General features: G+C 43.9%; 1 protein-coding gene across 2 annotated transcripts in view; it reads right to left on the bottom strand.

The window, feature by feature from the left end:
- fam210b (family with sequence similarity 210 member B) overlaps positions 1–9,902 on the bottom strand; it is a 47,791-nt gene extending 37,889 nt beyond the window's left edge. The window contains exons 1-2 of one of the 2 annotated variants that reach the window (XM_078418979.1): positions 9,177–9,902; positions 301–1,253 (exon numbers count right to left, since the gene is read on the bottom strand). In XM_078418979.1, the coding sequence (XP_078275105.1) occupies positions 735–1,253; positions 9,177–9,584 (927 nt within the window). In that variant the 5' untranslated portion in view covers positions 9,585–9,902 and the 3' untranslated portion in view covers positions 301–734. Of the gene's footprint in view, positions 1–300; positions 1,254–9,176 lie in introns of those variants that run through there. The other variant, XM_078418980.1, reaches the window with a different exon arrangement.
- Positions 9,903–18,917: the final 9,015 nt, after the last annotated feature.

An 18,917-nucleotide genomic window follows, 5' to 3' on the forward strand; every position in this document is an offset into this window, starting at 1 on the left:
GTAAGGCCCGATTTTACCTTCAATCTAAAATCCATAAACAGAACTGTCCCGGCAGACCCATTGTTTCTGCCTGTTCATGTCCCACCGAACTTATTTCCACCTACCGCGACTCCATCCTATCCCCCCTGGTCAAATCCCTCCCCACCTACGTCCAAGACACCTCACATGCTCTCCGTCTCCTCGATAACTTCCGGTTCCCAGGCCCCCACTCCCTCATCTTAACCATGGATGTCCAGTCACTCTACACTTCCATCCCCCACAAGTCAAGTCAAGTCAAGTCAATTTATTTGTATAGCACATTTAAAAACAACCCACGTTGACCAAAGTGCTGCACATCTGACCAGGAAAAAAAAAGAAACATACAGTGGCAGGCAGCCAAACACAACGGCGCGGCCATCTTGAACAAAATGTTAATTCAATCACCCACAGTCCAACAATAAAAGCACTAAACAGGCACCCAAAATTACCCAACCCCAAAAACCCCCCAAAACACAGTCCAACAATAAAAGCATTAAATAGGCATTCAAATCACACACCCCAAAACCCCCCAAAACACAGTCCAACAATAAAAGCATCAAACAGGCACTCAAACCACCCAACCCCAAAAACACACAAAAAAAGAAACATCCATCAAAGAAACATCCATCACAGTGAGTCTCCTCCAGTCCTCTCTCTCCTCACTGTGATGGAAGGCCACAATGTCTTTCCCTTCTCCCGCTGTGCCTCGCCCGCAGTCAGGCTGTTGTGGTTGCAGGCCGCACCGGACGGTCCACAGCGGGCCGAGCCCAAGGCGCGTCGCGTCGCAGCCGCTCCCGCAGCCTCCGAAGACGGCCGGCTCCGCCGATGATAAGTCCGATCCGGGGCGGGCGAACACGCTGCTGCCGCTGTTGTTGCACGTCGGGGCGGTCGTGGCTCCCGACATTGAAGCCCCCGCCCAGCAGAGAAATATCCCGCGGCCATCCTAGGCCGCGCCGGACGGTGAAATGTCCGCGCCCCATGCCCCGCGATCCGGGGCGGGCGAACACGCTGCCGCTGCCGGAGCTCCCGATGTCGGCATCCACGCGGCCTGAGCCTAAGGCGAGTCGCAGCTGCTCCCGCAGCCTCCGAAGACGGCCGGCTCCGGTGGTGGTAAGTCCGATCCGCGGGCTCTGCGAACCAGAGCCCTGGAGGCCGACAGCTCCAGGAGTTGGGCCGATGGTAGGCCGCAGCAGGAACGGAGACACGGCCCAGAAAACAAAGGTCGGGTCTCCGTTCTGAAGGGACACATATTTACAGTGTTAGTTTCCCCCTCCCCCCCACATACACACATAGTACACAAACACAAAAACACCACATCACAACTACAATTAAGACAACAAAAAAAAACCAACAAAAACACAAAGACAAATGGACCGCAGGTGAGCGGCAGCTGCTAGGGCAGTGCCGCCATTTTGTTACAAGGATGGTCTCAAAGCCCTCCATTTCTTCCTCAACCGTAGAACCAGCCAATCCCTATCTACTAACACTCTCCTCCGCCTAGCAGTGCTGGTTCTTAGCCTTAACAACTTCTCCTTTGACTCCTCCCACTTCCTCCAAACCAGAGGCGTAGCTATGGGCACTCGCATGGGCCCTAGCTACGCCTGCCTCTTTGTCGGGTACGTCGAACAATCCCTGTTCCGGACATACACTAGCCCCATCCCCGAACTCTACCTCCGCTACATCGACGACTGCATTGGTGCTACCTCTTGTACCCATGCAGAACTCACTGACTTCATACACTTCACTACCAATTTCTATCCTGCTCTTAAATATACTTGGACTATCTCCGACATCTCCCTACCATTTCTGGACCTCACCATCTCCATCACAGGAGACAGACTAGTGACTGACATCTACTATAAACCCACTGACTCGCACAGCTATCTGGACTACACTTCTTCCCACCCTGTCTACTGCAAAAAGTCTATCCCCTACTCCCAATTCCACCGTCTACGCCGCTTCTGCGCCGGGGATGAGGTGTTTCACACTAGGGCATCAGAGATGTCCTCATTCTTCTGGAAACAGGGCTTCCCCTCTTCCATCATAGATGAGGCTCTCACTAGGGCCTCTTCTATATCCCGCAGCTCAGCTCTTGCTCCCCCTCCCCCCATTCGTAACAAGGCCAGAATCCTCCTCGTTCTCACCTTCCACCCCATCAGCCAGCGTATCCAACAAATCATCCTCCAACATTTCCGTCACCTACAATGGGACCCCACTACTGGCCATATCTTCCCATCTCCGCCCCTTTCTGCGTTCCGCAGAGACCATTCCCTCCATCACTCCCTGATCCACTCGTCCCTTCCTACCCAAACCACCCCATCCCTGGGCACTTTCCCCTGCAACCGCAGGAGATGCAACACCTGTCCCTTTACCTCCCCCCTCAACTCCATCCAAGGACCCAAACAGTCTTTCCAGGTGAGACAGAGGTTCACCTGCACCTCCTCCAACCTCATCTATTGTATCCGCTGCTCTAGATGTCAAATCCTACACTACCTATCTCCTTTACTGATCATTTCCTTGTACTGCAGATACTACACAATCTCTTAAGGTATTATATCGCTGTTGGGATAAATTAGAATGATTCTTCACTTTAATGCAGACATTTATCTTAAAATGGATTTACACATTTGTTAAAAAGGCAGACGAGGCCTGGTCACGTCAATGCATGAAACATTGCTGGCACTGTCACGAAACGTAAGCTGCAGCAACATATTGCAAACTGTACCCCAGCCCAAGTTTTCTAACCCCTCTTAATCCTGTCATCAGATCAATTCATCCAAATGCTGTGCCTCAACAAGCAGCTCTCTGTCTAAATCCAAAGCAGGCTCATTCGCAAACTTATTCCTCGACCTTTTCAGATGATCCCAGTGGTATGAATCAGGTCACACACACAACAGCTTCACTTGCTGAATGCATAAATCCTCTTCTTGTTTGTCTTTTCATCTTCACCACCCAGACACAGTTTTTTTGTTCCTTGGGAGTAAAAAGTGGTAATTCTGTCTTGATTGCCAAATGTATACATTTTATTACTGCATTCCCATGATGACTCATCATCATTCCATTATTTTATGAACAATCATGGTGATGAAAGCTGTCATGCAACAACTCTGGAATGGACCCGTTTGCAGAAAAAAAAACATTTCAACTGATGTGATTAGTTCCCATGAGACACCCCAGACTTTGCCCATTTTTCTGATATTCCATTCCAAGATGCACATTTAAGGGAAAAACTGGCATGCACCTTGCATGCCCTGCTCCCACCTTTTTTCCAGCTTTCATTTCCCACTCCCCCCCCCCTTCAATCAGTCTGAAGAAGGGTTCCAACAAAAAATGTCATCTGCCCATTCCTCCACCGATGTTGCCTGATCTGCCGAGTTCCTCCAGCACTTTATGAGTTCCAGCATTTACAGTTCCTTGCATCTCCACCTTTCATGTCCTCAGGCTTCCAAAGCCATTCATGAGAATGAAGAGCAGGTGAAGGCCAATCAGTCCCACCTCAAGCCTTCTCTGCTAATCTTCTAGCTCAATGCCATTTTCTTGTCCTAACGCCATATCGCTTGATTCTTTTAATATCCAGAAATCAGTTCACTCTTAAATAATCCACTTCTTTTGAATTCCCCAGCCCGGGGAAAGATCCTTCTTGCATCTACCCTGTTAACTCCAGTGAGAATTCTCCACCTTTCGACAAAGTCACCTGCACATTACAAAATAGGAGGTCAGACCGGCTCAATTCCCCCCCAAATGTACCATTTTGGGAATATGTCTGGTGAATCTTCACTCACAATCTTCACTACATCTTTTTGAAATGTAATTACTTTGTAATAGGAAATGCAAAACCCCTTGAGCTGCGTGACAACAGCCAGTTAATCTGTAATTTGTTTTTAAATTAAGTTGGTTGAGAGATGAAAAGTGGCCGGGACCCTGCTTTTTAGAAAGATGCTGCAGGGCTTCTTGCTTCTTGTGCCCAGCTGAGGGGACAGATTTGATTTGCGATCTCGCCTGCAAATTGGTTGTGAAGAAATAACGAGAATTGCCGCAGAGATCATAAAGCGAGCTTTTGTCCATTCACTTCACATGCAGCTAAAAATGAATCAGACCAGCCATCCCTCCTCGCTGTGGACCTTTTTAAAATTCAAAGAACCTTCTCTCCACGTTTACCCAAAGCTAATTGTCGTACTATTACTCGGGGCTCCAGCTATATTATGCAAGAAACATATTTTCAGTGCAATTTAATCCTCACGGCAGTGTCTGCACACGTTTCTTCCTGACAGTAAAACATTTCCATTCATACAGTTCACTTCACAGGATATCCCAGAGCACTTTATAGCCAATAAAGCCTCCACCCACCATGTAAAGTCACAGCTGTAATGTGGCAGAACAGCCAACTTGCCTCTAACAAGCTTTGACAAAAAACAATATTATGCTAACCTCCTGCCGATATTTGAGAGGCCGAGCAAATCTCCCAGAATTTCCCCTTTCTTTGAGCTGTGCTGTGGGGTCTACCCAAATCAGACGAGGCACTGATTTTAACGTCTTGTCTAGAAGAAAATAGTTTAGTTTAGAGATACAACACAGAAACAGGCCCTTCGACCCACCGAGTCCACACCGACCAGCAATCCCCGTACACTACCACAATCCTACACACTCGGGACAATGTACAATTTTACCAAGCCAAGTAGCCTACAAACCTATAGGTCTTAGGAGTGTGGAAGGAAACCAGAGCACCCGGAGAAAACCCACACAGGTCACCCGTACAAACTCCGTACTGACAGCACCCGTAGTCAGGAGTGAACCTGGGCCTCTGGTGCTGTAAGGCAGCAACTCTACCACTGTGCTACCGTGCCACCCTTGTACTTGACTACCAGGTCAGGTTAGGTTTTTAGTGTTCTGAGCTGACCCACATCACCTCTGAATCTGACAAAAGTGCTACAGTTGAGTTATGGCGAACACCTTGTGATACAGCTCTAACATCAAGCTTAGAGCCAGTGTCCATTCCCGCTATAGTCAGGGAACATACAAAGCACTTTTCCACTACAGGGAAGCAGGGGGGTGAACACACAAGAACAAGGACTTCTAATCCACTTTATTACTTCAATGTGACTCCAATGAGAGGGGCAGCTGGATATACAGAAACAAAAATGAATGCGAGTCAAGAATATGTAAGAAAATAACCGCAGATGCTGGTACAAATCGAATGTATTTATTCACAAAATGCTGGAGTAACTCAGCAGGTCAGGCAGCATCTCAGGAGAGAAGGAATGGGCGACGTTTTGGGTCGAGACCCTTCTTCAGACAGTTCCACGAAGAAGGGTCTCGACCCGAAACGTCGCCCATTCCTTCTCTCCTGAGATGCTGCCTGACCTGCTGAGTTACTCCAGCATTTTGTGAATAAATGAGTCAAGAATATTATTCCCACTATAATTTGAGTAAAATAGGTCTTTCCCCTCAGCTAGAACATCAAAACCGAAGCTTTGATGCAAGAATGTATTATTTGTTAAACAGCAAATTTCACAAAGCAATTCTAAACTTTCCAAAATATCTTCCAAAGTTTTATCTTTGAGTCCTCTCATTAAGGTATTTACTTAACAGCTCTGATCTCCAAAAGTTGAAGCCAGCAAAACACAACTTTCCTCAGCAAGCCCTTGCAGGAAATGCTGTACAGCTGTCAGCACTGTTTATAAAAAAGTGTTTTCCTACCCTTACAGTGTGCAATGCCGTGGGGATCTGCAGCCTTTAATAAAACTGTAAACAAACAAATTCTGCCAAGCAACTTATGGTTTCTGCTTCGGCACATGATAGGGACCTTGCTCCCAAACAAAACCTTCCCCAATACACCATGCCTGCCTGGCGAGAAAGATAATGTGAATACATGGAACTACTCGAGCCTCTGACAGGATGTGGGGAAAAAATGCCCGCATGTGTAGCGATCAACTTTTCGATCAGTCATGTCAAAATAAAGGTGGACAGATGCAACAGCTGAAACCTGCATTATCGCTGTCAGATCTTTTGGAAAATAGAGCTGCATCTGCACTCCTCCAAAGTCCCCATCAGTGTAAGTGAATTGCAGGGGTACTGTCTCTTTGTCATCAGGATCTCACCGATATCTTGCTCAATGCTGCCATTATTTGGGAAACATGTCATGCTGTTTGGCTTGCCCTGATCTGTCGTCTAAGCATGCCCTGTATTCACCCACCAGACCAGAACCAGACCATATCAATGCAGCACAGATCCAGTGACCCGGGCTCAATCCTTTCGACATAGGTCATTCAGCCTGGAAAACAGGCCCTTCCACCCCCTCGCCTACCCACCCACCAAGTTTGTGCCAACCAGCAATCACCCCGTACACCAGCACCATCCTACACATGAGGGACCATTTACAGAAGCCAACTAACCTACAAACCTGCACGTCTTTGGAGGCTGGGAGGACACCGAAGCACCAAGAGAAAGCCCATGCAGTCACAGGGAGAACGTACAAACTCTGTATGGACCAGGATTGTAGTTCACAGTCAGGATTGAACCGGGTCTCTGGCATTATAAGGCAGCAACTCTACTGCTGTGCCACTGGGCCACACTGTCGTCCAGTGCTGCCTGTGTGGAGTTTCCATGTTCTTCCTGTGTGGGCTTGCTCCTGGTGTTCCAGACAGGCTAATCGGCCTCTGAAAACTGCCCCTATTGTGCAGGCGAATGGTAAAATCTCAGGGCAGTTGATGGCAATGCCGGGGAGAGTAAAACAAAATTATTGTTGGAATAGTGTTTCCATGTTATCTGACTCTGAGACTACAGTAGGGGCCATGACCAAACGGTGACCTGAAAACAGGACCAGCTTTGAATTTTCACTCTGCCCCAGCCCTACGTGACAATGGCGCCAACTGCAGCACTCCCACAATACAATGTGGTGCAGTCTGCAGGGGTAATCCAAGCTTCCACTTTGCTAATGTGCACATGCCGTACTTAGCCTCCAGAGCCCTGCAGGCATTAGGCTTTAAAGAACCTAATTCATCCCAAGCTCCAGAAGGATTTGACCCAGAATACTCCTCTCAGCTTTGTCCTACAAAACCTGGGTCACTGTGATATAGCATGCCACAGCTGACTAATTGTTTCTGTTTAAACTCGGTCCCTGACCATAATTTTCATGTGACAAGGAGATCAATTTCACGGGCCACAAGTTTCATGTGGATTTCCCTGTCCTTGGTTAAATGATTTCATTCCTAATTCTCAATGGAAAAAAACTCCCTGAAAATCTGGGACAGCGAGATGAATGAGCAGGTAAGTAACGTAAATAGGAGCAATAAGCCATCGTTGGATGAAAGGAAGGAAGAACTCATTACATTACTTTATCAGTGGAGCTCAGAATTTCCTTGAAGTAATGACATGACAGATTGTGAAGTCCCTTGTGTACTATGTTATGTGGAATTATAACTGCCACTGTCAAGATACTGTTTAAATTACATATGAACTTATGATATCACGTCTGTTATTACATCTATGAAAACAGAAAGCCTATTTAATTTCAATAATTTGCAGATTACTTGATAGCACATGATGAAAGAATAATATTAACATCTAAATTATTGGATTATTCTCCCAAGAAAAAAAAAATACAGTTCCATAAATTGCTCATCCTCAGATCAAAATGAATAAAAAGCATAAATTCTCATTTGATTCAAATGTGAATCATATCATCTGCAGAAAACTAAATTGTAATATGCTTTAATCTCAATAATCTTCATAGTTTTCGCCCTGCAGCTTTTACACAGGGATAAGTAAGTTTTATTGGTTTGCACGTGTCTGATCTGCCATTCTTCAGTATCAAAATAAGGGCACTACCATTTTATTCGGCGCATTTTTCTTTCCCCATTGCATCATCTGTAAACTTTGGAATCTTAAAATGTTTCAGATAACCCCTATGCCAAAAGTACCATACTTCGCTATTTGCTCTATTTTTTTAAAATACCACTGCGCTCGACTGGGAATGTTTCCCCATAATCAGTGGTTTACAAGGAAATACCCCTCATTTTCGTAAATAATGAATCCGAAGAATATGATTTTCACGTGCTGTTGGGACTACATACCCTTTAGTCGTCGACAGCTGATATTGATTTCAGAAGATCTTAAGTTTAAAACAATCTGAAATCCAAGATGCAAAATATAATACAAAAAAAATGTTTTTTCCAAAATATTCTATAAATACTTTTGCAATTATTTGGAGGGATTTGTTGGATTATTCCCCTGCCTAAACAGTTTGGTTCTATTTAAAAACAGTGAACTAAACCACACCGTAATATGCCAACAGTCACTCCTCTGAGCAGCTACAACTCCCATTCACCCTTTACTTTTCAGGCGACTGAACTGACGGACTGTGGAGGGAGTATAAGAAAATAACTGCAAATGCTGGTACAAATGGAAGGTATTTATTCACAAAAATGCTGGAGTAACTCAGCAGGTCAGGCAGCATCTCAGGAGAGAAGACTCTGCTGAGATGTTGCCTGATTTGCTGAGTTACTCCAGCATTTTGTGAATAAATACCTTCGACTGTGGAGGGAGGATTAGAGAGATGTCCTCAGACTTGTCGGTGCGCTTCTTGCAACCCGCTGAGAACACAAATGCAACTGACCTTGGATCAATCAGCTAATGTGCTACATTTGACAACTAATAGACACCACAGAGAACTCAGGTCTGAAGGAGGGTCTCGACCCGAAACGTCACCCATTCCTTCTCTCCTGAGATGCTGCCTGACCTGCTGAGTTACTCCAGCATTTTGTGAATAAATACCTTCCATTTGTACCAGCATCTGCAGTTATTTTCTTATATTAGACACCACAGAGAACTCAGTTCCTATGTTTTCCTTTTTTGTTGTTGTCTTCTGTCGCTTTAACATTATTTTCACAACAGCCCGAAGGCGAGGAACTAGCTGGAAGCGATATGGAGATTGTTGGAAACACATGTCCGACTTTCTGCTCAAAGATCGGTTGTACCAAAACAAACAAACAACTTTCCAGCCCTTGCGTTAAACAAACAGCCAAAGAGTTTGAACCAAAAGATGCAATGCCTGGTGGCCAGACGTGCCTGAGATCAGAGGCAGGCGGCGGAGTTGTTCCAGCCAGAGCTTTGCAAGGATTATGATGGGGAGGTTACAAAGCCGACGCCGCTTCTCTCACCGTGTACAGTCCTCTGCCTGCAGCGGGTGGCCAATGTAGCGGTGCAGCCCCCGGCCAATGTAGCGGTGCAGCCCCCGGCCAATGTAGCGGTGCAGCCCCCGGCCAATGTAGCGGTGCAGCGGGTCGGTGTAGCGGTGCAGCGGGTGGTCGGTGTAGCGGTGCAGCCCCCGGCCAATGTAGCGGTGCAGCGGGTGGTCGGTGTAGAGGTGCAGCCCCCGGCCAATGTAGCGGTGCAGCGGGTGGTCGGTGTAGAGGTGCAGCCCCCAGTGGGTGACTGTGGTCTCGCCGGCTGGTGGGACACGCTCCCGTCCTGACAGCTGCGCCGATCCAGGGGACTCGGACTCCTCTCCCCAAACACTTATGCAACGTCAGGCTCTGCCTGGACTGCAGGAGAAAGTGTGGGAGCATCGTTGCCCCGTCTGTCCACAAGTTGTGTTCCTTCCTGCCCGGCGCCCGTCCTCAGGCGAAGCGGACACGGGAACAGTGTAAGTGTCGGTCCCGGCCCCGGACAGCGATCTGTGTGTGTGTGTGTGTGTGTCTCTGTGTGTGTGTGTGTGTGTGTGTGTGTGTATGTGTGTGTATGTGTATGTCTGTATGTGTCTCTCAATGTCAGTGTGTGTGTGTGTGTCTCTGTGTGTGTGTATGTGTGTGTGTGTGTGTGTCTCTCTGTCTGTGTCTGTTCGCCGCCGCCGCTCACTGTTGCGCTCTCTGTGCGATGCCACCGCTCCGCGTGATTCAGCTGTTGTCAGTTTCACACCAGTCCCGCCTCTCCCTTCTCTCTCCTCCCTCCCCTCCTCTTCTCTCCTCCCTCTCTCCACTATCCCCTCCCACCCCACTCTCTTCACTCTCCCTCTCCTCACTCCCCTCTATCCCTCTTCATCTCCCTCTCCTCCACCGTTCCACCCTCTCTTCTATCCCCTTCAGCCCTTCTCTTTCCCTCCCTCTCCTCCCCTCTCTCTCCTCCCCCTCCCTCTCCTCCCCTCTCTCTCCTCCCCCTCTCTCTCCTCCCCTCTCTCTCTCCTCCCCCCCCCCCTCCCTCCCTCCCTCCCTCTCCTCCCCCCTCTCTCTCCTCCCCCCTCTCTCTCCTCCCCCCCTCCTCCCCCTCCCTCTCTCCTCCCCCTCCCTCCCTCTCTCCTCCCCCTCCCTCCCTCTCTCCTCCCCCTCCCTCCCTCTCTCCTCCCCCTCCCCCTCCCTCCTCTCCTCCCCCTCCCTCCCTCCTCTCCTCCCCTCCCTCCCTCTCTCTCTCTCCTCCTCCCATACACCACAGGGAAGCCGGAGCCAACATTGACTGTCCTCTCTGCTGATTGACGCGGGCATGTTTCATTGCAAACCTCGCACCAAGGCACCGACAGTCGGTAACAAAAGTACAAGTCAGCCTTTGCATTGACATTCTGTGCATCCGATCCACATTAAAAGCTTATTTCCTCCCCAGACCGACTTTGTAAGTGAAGGGGGGGGGGGGGGGGGGGGGTGGGGGGGGCTGTGCACAGTAAGCGAATGGGAATGCAAAGCTGCAATTAACACAGTGTTTATACAACAGCGCGATATTTACCTCGGAAATAAAGGACAATTGTCCCGTCGCGGCCCAGATTAAAGTGCAACAAAAGTTATCTTGCAGAACACTACATCACAGGTCAGGAACCCCTTGCACGGAATATATAATGGTCATTGGGAATGAAATCTTGTTACATTTTTTTTCCCGCCTCGCCTTTGTCGCTACTTTGTTACGTGTGAATAGTGTGGGTATTAACACCGTCCAATAGGTCACCTGTGCGGGTAGTTAATCCGGTTTATCGAACATATACAACACTGCTTCTAGTGCACCAGAGCAGGTGACTGAAGAAAAGCACAGTGGGAGTCCCAGCCTTAGTTTAGCTTGTCATTATAGGGGAGCACGCCAGATCTTTCCTCAACTCAGCGTCTGTCCTTGACATCATGACCAAGAAGAATATGTTCTCTTGAATATTTTGCTTCCTTCTGAGCCTGAAAGCTTCTGTTATTGAAGTTGAAACTTGCAATCAAGGCTGTTAGGCATTGTAGGATAACATAGATCCAGATTGAATCGATTTCATTGTGGGTTTTTTTTAGCATCGTTGATAAGCCAAACAACTTTTCCCTCCTCAATCAAAGGAACATTCCTATTCATCTCAAAAGAATAAAGTCCATTTTGTGGTTTACTCCGTCATTGTAGCAGCCTTTTGTTCATTGATTATCTCTTCCATTTACTTACAAATTAAATCATTTTAGAAATGTGGATTACATTTGTGCAAGTTAATCAATTTTTCCAGGAGTGTAAAATTGAAATTTCAGTGATTTGTTTCAAAATACTGGCTGCACCAATACTTCGAAACATAGAAAATAGCTGCAGGAGTAGGCCATTCGGCCCTTCGAGCCAGCACAGCCATTCAATATGATCATGGCTGATCATCCAAAATCAGTACCCCATTCCTGCTTTCTCCCCATATCCCTTGATTCCATATGCCTAAGAGCTATATCTAACTCTCTTGAAAACATCCAGTGAATTGGCCTCCACTGCCTTCTGTGGCAGAGAATTTCACAACTCTCTGGGTGAAAAGGTTTTTCCTCATCTCAGTCCCGAATGGCCTACCCCTTATTCTTAAAATGTTATTTATTTAATGTTACTAACTTGTACCTAAACACTATTTTAATAGTGTCTGAGATCAGTAGCAGAGCTGTGAGAGGAATGGCATGTGGCTCATGAAGTGCATCCCTGATGTACATTCACTGTGAAAATACACATCTATAGCACAGGTCAAGGGTTGAAATTAAGCTTGTATGTTCTGGATGAGGTAAAATAAACAGGAAAAATTTATCTGGTTTGACAGGAATATAAATCGGTACAGGGAAATAACTGTTGCCTTGAATTATTATGGAAATTTTCATTGGCGTGGGAAGATAAAGTTTGCATTCAGGCATTCTAAAACTTGTTCAGTCTTCAACCATAAAGCCTTTGCATATTGAATTATTTTGCCACATACCAATGTTATTATTCAACAGTGATGCCATTTTTGCTGCAGTCTTCGTTTTGGTGACTGGTTTCATATGAGTGCAAAACATTGAATCCCTGACGATACAGGCAGCAGATGGCCAGGGGATGAATTGCAGATGTGTTTTATGGGGAAAGTTGCCATTCTCCCTAGAATTGGCCTAAAACTATATTTGTACTTCATTCTTATCTACAAGATTTTTGTACTTTGAGTTGAATTGCATGGTGTACTCAATGTCTTTTGGCAAGATCCCCCTCACCTAATGTAGCATCAAATGATTTCTTAAAGCAGGGAACGAAAGTGTTTTCTAAAGAATAAATTTGGTGCCTGAATAGACTTAGAAATACATTTGTTCATACTGGAAAGCCAGTTAATACAATTATAGAATGATGCAGAACAAATTGAGGACATTCCAACCATTATGTCTTCATTAGCTTTTTCCTCACAACTCTAAAAATCCCCCTTTCATGTATCCATCCAATTTTCTTTTGAAAGATGTTACTGAATCGGTTTGTATCACCCCTTCAGGCAATGCATCCCAGTTCATTTAAACTAGTAAAAATGTGGATCCCCTGTGATCTCTAGCTCTCGGTCACTGCAGGTAGCTTCTCATTTAATCTATCAAAAGTCTCAGGATCATGACCAGGCAACAAACTATAATCCCCGGGCTAAGACCAACCACCTCAGTTTCTCTATATAAAGTACTGTACCACTCTTTCAGAAATCTTGCCACTACTTCCTCTACGACCGTGACATACTTTTGCCCAAAGTGCAGTGTTCAACTTTGGAACTGGGGTCTAAACAGTGTTTTTAAATTGGTTAGCATATCTATTTAGTTTTTGTGCTCACTGCCTTAATTTACAGTGCAGGGAATCAAAAATGCCTTTTTAACAGCCCACTTACAGTAAATGGTTCTACAACTGTTCGATATTTACATATCTACACCCTCCCATCTCCTTACCTGCTTCCTTTATAAAAATGAACAATTTAATAACAATTTAATACACCGTCCCTCATTCTTCATACCATTATTGTTCTCTTCGGAATTCCTTTATTACATTTCATCTGCTATATTGTAGTTTTGCTTCAGGCAACTTATAGTTGTAAAGCAATAAATCACTTGTTATTTTTGACAAAGCAAAATTCTTGTAAAAATGTCTAGCATATCTATAAAGACCCAACCAATACCTTGGACTAAAATATGTTATTTAACTATAGCAATTATATGCAACTATTTGTTTTGCGATTCATCTTTTCCAGAAAAACCTGATCCAGTGACATCACCCACAGTCAAGATGTTTACATAATTAGCCTGTCAGTCGAACTTGATAAACTTTTGCAGTTTAGTTTATTGTCATGTGTACAGTGAAAAGCTTTTGTTGCATGCTATCCAGTCAGCGAAAAGACTATATATGATTGCAATCGAGCCGACCACAGTGTACAGATACATGTTAAAGGGAACAATATTTAGTGGAGGATAAAGTCCAGTGAAGTCCGATTAATGATAATCTGAGGGTCTCCATTGAGGCAGATGGTGGTTCAGGACCACTTTCTAGTTGTTGATAGGATGGTTCAGTTGCTTGATAAGAGCTGGGAAGAAAATGTCCCTGAATCTGGAGGTATGCGTTTTCACACTTCTGTAACTGCCTGATGTGAGAGGGGAGAAGAGGGAGTGAGAAGGGTGAGACTCATGTGCAGGAAAGAACAGCAGATGCTGGCTTAAATCAGAGGTAGACACAAAATGCTGGAGTAACTCAGCGGGCCAGGCAGTTTCTCTGGAGAGAAGGAATGGGTGATGTTTCAGGTTGAGACCCTTCTTCAGACTCATCCTTGATAATGCGGGTGGCCCTGCTGAGGCAGCGCGAAGTGTAGATGACTGATTTTATGCACTAACTCACTACACTTTTCTGGAAGAAATTGTCAGAAGGTTCTATAGTTTCTACTCCCTTCATACTTGTTTTCTGAGTGCATTAGGTTTATGGCATCAAAAGTTATGATTATGTTCTTGATAACTGTATTTTTGTGGTATTATGGTGACCGTGCTAATCGACGGCCATGTTATGTACAATTGCCATTACTTAAGCATCATTTATTGCTGGCTGTATGACACTGTTATTCACTTACACCATCGCAGATGCTTCTTTTCCATTTTCACAAGGTTCACAATAAATATTTTCAGGGAGACTTTAGGAACATTGTTGAAGCATTGCCTCTGCCCTCCTAGCATCCTGTTGACATGATGGAATAGAGTAAAATGCTTGCTAAGAGAGTATGGTTTGCAGCTTAGACACAGAATGCTGGAGTAACTCAGTGGGTCAGGCAGCATCTCTGGAATAGAGGAATAGTTGATGTTTTGGGTCGGACCCTTAATGAAGACTTATGAAGCAGTCTGTAGAAGGGTTCCGACCGAAACGTCACTTATACTCTTCTCCAAATATGCTGCCTCACCTGCTGAGTTGCTCCAGAATTTTGTGTCTATCTTCGGTATAAACCAGCATCTGCAGTTCCTTCCTGCACACATGGTTCTAGCTTTGCTTATTACAGCCTCTCTGCTGGAGCTGGCTGAGTAGCTGATAACCTGAATGCTAGGGATGGTGGCCTGACAGTAGTCTGTTTTTCATAAACTTGGAATCTTTTGCAGAGACATGATTGATGGTCCATTTCCATTGCTTGCATGAGGTGCTTGCTGCAGATAGTTAAAATCTCTGGGGCATACAGCAGGGCGAGAATCACTGCCACATGGCAGACTATGTTTTATGTTGGGATTAGGGAATTTTATGCAGATGTCTGAAGACTGTGCTGGTGCACTGGGCGTGGTGACGTATTTCTTCATTGATGTTGTGTCTTGACTGAGAAGTGGCTCCCATGCCATCCAATGTGGTCCATGTATAATATTTAGTTGTGAGCGATTATTGTAGGTTAGCCTAATGTTCAGCAGTGCAACAAGTTACCGTGTGCCTCCTGTATCTGTGAAATGCAATTTAATGTACTTAAAAGATTAGTTCATGTTACACAGAGCCATACTAAATTGTCCCTATATCCCCCTTAATATTGTTACCGTTTCTCTCTCTTCAGGTAATGTTCTCTTCCCAACACAATCTGTTGTTATTAACTCCTCCTTGTAAAACCCACCTGTCCCTAAAAAACAACACTTCATCTCCAATTTTCCTCTCCCCAAGTACTGATGTGCTCTACCTCTTCAAATTTGTATTAATTTTTCCCAGAGAACCTGTTACATTTTCTCCATTCAGGTTCCTGCCACAATAATAAAACAATTAACCCAAATTACAAATAAAACTATATATGGCTTTGGAAAAGTCATCCGTCCCTCCCCATCTTTCTCGTGTGTTGCTTTGACACTACTGACAGTACCATTACCCTCCAACACCTTTCCACCATCTTGCTGCTGTGTGGGACCACTGCAGCTGGGTTTCATTGTTAGTTGCAGACTACGTAACCCTGGAATATCTCTTCTTATCGCCAAGGTGCTACACCTCTGGTGTTGCCTCAGGATCTACTCCTGATCTTTCCTACTTCTCAGAGTCAACGTCCAAAAATCTAGTTTCACTTTCCATGTAATTGCTGATAGTTCCCATTACTACTTCAAATACTTTGACTCTAAATTTGCCAAAGAATAATAAGGAAGGGGACGTCAGCTATTTTCATTCACAAACACAAAATAGGTTACTTAGCCACAGACTCCACACTCCCCAGTGTATTATTCTGATATTGAAATGGACCCATCATAATTGATCCAAAGCTATTGTTTGGATCTCATATCCATGCCTTCATTAAGACCCCTGTAATGTTGTCCAATTCTAACTCTGAGTCTGATCACCTGATGTGAAATACTGAACCATGAATTTGTCTCCTTCTAATCTTGCCTATTCCAGTGCACTTTGATGCGTTGCTATAAATGAGAGGCTATCAGAACCCTTCTGATAATGCCATAACTTGCATAAAGTCCCATTTACTCACTACCCTCTGTGATCGCTCCTGATTAAGCAAAGTTTACATATAAAAATTCTCATTCTCATTTTTAACTCACCCCATGGCCTTGCACACCCTTACCCCAAATATATGTAATTTTCAACCTCCCACAGACTTACAGGATATAAATCCATGTTCTATGAATTCTGACCTCTTGGTCATCCCTAAATTTAATCACCTCACCCATTTCAAACTCTGGAATTTCTTCCTTAAAGGCCATTGCTTCTTTACATGTCTGTTTTTTTTTTTAAGGCATTACATAAAAAAAAACTATTTTGTCAACCAAAGTATTAGTTACTGGCCTTAATAAATTCACATGTAGTTCAATGTCAAGTCTTGTCAGATAATGATATAAAACTCTCTGGGAGGCTTTGCTAAGTTAAAAGCTCCAGCTAAATATAAATTGTGATTAGATAATAGCTGGTTAAGTTTTGGTTAATACATTTATATTCTTAGTCTGCCCAACTTTTAAGGGCTAAGTACAGAAAAGTAGGATCTAACTCAAGTCTGATTGTTTTATCATGTTATTTATCACCAAATATCAATTGTCAGGGATGGAAATGCAAAGCATCCCTTTAGATAAATTGCAAAGCTGTAAAGCGTTTTCATGGTCAACGATTTGTTAAGGTATCAAAGAAAGGAGGACATTTAAGAAGGACTGTCAATGTAATTAATTGCAATCCATGAACTGCCCAAGTAGCTGATAAGAATAATGTTTTTATTTGAATTAGTATCATTAGGATAAGAAAGTCTAAAATTCATTTAGTAGTTTGCAAAGTTTCTTCACATTTTGAACACTGAGTGGTTTGATGAACCCAATCTCTTTAAATCCTATGCCAACATTGACAGAATATTCAGCCAAATATATACATTTTATTTTAACTCTGTTAATTCTCTCTCAATGGTGCACATATTGAATGCACTTGAAATTCCAGTTTGTGACTGAACAAAGAGGCCTTTATGCCACATTATGATTGTATTAATGACCAAGCAGACCTTACTTCCTTGTATGATGGACTTTGGCCTCCAGATTTGGATAAATTCTGCTTGTGCAGTCGATGGAATTGCACAATTAAACATTACTTTGATAGATGCTAGTTGGAGGTAACTGTAATGAATTCCCTCATCATACCAAAGAGAACTGTATTTTCTTTTTTGTGTTAAATAATTTTACAAGGAGAATATCATTCCTCCCATGATTGATCATGAACCTGATATGTTTCAATGAATATATTAGCATGTTAATTCCTTTTAAAGTGTGCTCCCTTTACATCTCACCCTTACAATGGATGGCTTTGATTTCATGTGAAGTGCAATTATTTCTGAGGCGTTATTTCCATACCATACATCACAATGAATTAATTTCTAACTGCTGTGAACTTTACTTATGAATATTGGCATGAATAACTAGTGAGAAAGCATATAACTGGGAGTAATGCCAGTTTTATGTGATGGGTAAATCTATTATAATTTCTTTGTTTAACCAATTGAACTTGTTTCCTGAATTCCAACCCTATTTTAGTGCTAAAGTTGTGATTTCAAAATAGAGGATGTATATTTTTGTGATGCAGTGCCATTTTATATTAAATACAAGTATTATTCTTCCCATTCACAAAGGATATTTAGTTTTCAACATTTGATTTATACCAAACTGAAACGAAACCCTGATAGAGAATATTTTAGCTACCTGACGCTTATTGTTGTAATTAGGCTTAAATTCTTAAACCATCTTGTGCTGTTGTAAAGTGTAAGAAGGAACTGCGGATGCTGGTTTAAACTAATGATAGACACAAAAATCTGGAGTAACAGCGGGTTAGGCAGTATCTCTGGAGAAAAGGAATAGGTGACGTTTTGGGTCGAGAACCTTCTTCAGACTCATCTGTCTATTATGCTGTTATAAATGCAGACTGCACAACTGTAGCAACAAGATTTCAGAGAACTTGGCTGGCTTTAAATTCAAGTAACTGAAGCTGCTTTTAAAATTTTAGTCTACATTTTTATTGCACCTTTAAGGTAGCAAAATGTAAAGATTGGGACATGCCAGATTGGAATTGGAATTGGGTTGATTTGTGCATTTAATTTGGTTCAATTTGTATTTCAGATTGGATCAAATAGTGTGTTGGATTTGGGACAGATTGTTAGTTAATGCTGTAAGCTTCAATGAATGGAGTGGTGTGAGGTAGTTGTATGAAACGCCAAACAGAGGGGTCATATTTTCATTTAACGTTGTCTTTGCAGGCTCAGAGAAGTTATGTCCAGGTGCTGCCTCGAAGGGCCGAATGGCCTACTCCTGCACCTATTGTCTATTGTCTATTGTAAAGACTAGCAACAAGAAGCACCTTATTTTGTACATTGTACAATACTGGGAGAGTTAGGGAGAGATTGTTCTTAGTCTTCTCCTAACACAAGCCAGTCTTCAGCCAGTTCAATTTACATTACATGATATCAAGAAATTGATGAGCTCAGTAGTTTAGCCAAAGGTTAAGGGTCCCTAAAATAGACTGGTGGAGTGCTAAAAAAAAGTTTGTGCTTCTAGCCAAGCTGTTCCAATAGATCTACAACACTGCCAGTAACCCAACAAATGTAGAAAATTACCCAGAGACTTATAACCCATGTACCATATCGATGTACCACCAGAGGAAGAATCCAGTTTGCTCAGGTTTTAACCTATCCACCTACTCTCAAGCATGTAAACTGACAATAAGTAATCAGTTACTGATAATCACTCCATGAGAAGTTTTGG

The sequence above is a fragment of the Rhinoraja longicauda genome, chromosome 22, assembly GCF_053455715.1.
Source record: "Rhinoraja longicauda isolate Sanriku21f chromosome 22, sRhiLon1.1, whole genome shotgun sequence".
Taxonomy (NCBI): Eukaryota; Metazoa; Chordata; class Chondrichthyes; order Rajiformes; family Arhynchobatidae; genus Rhinoraja; species Rhinoraja longicauda.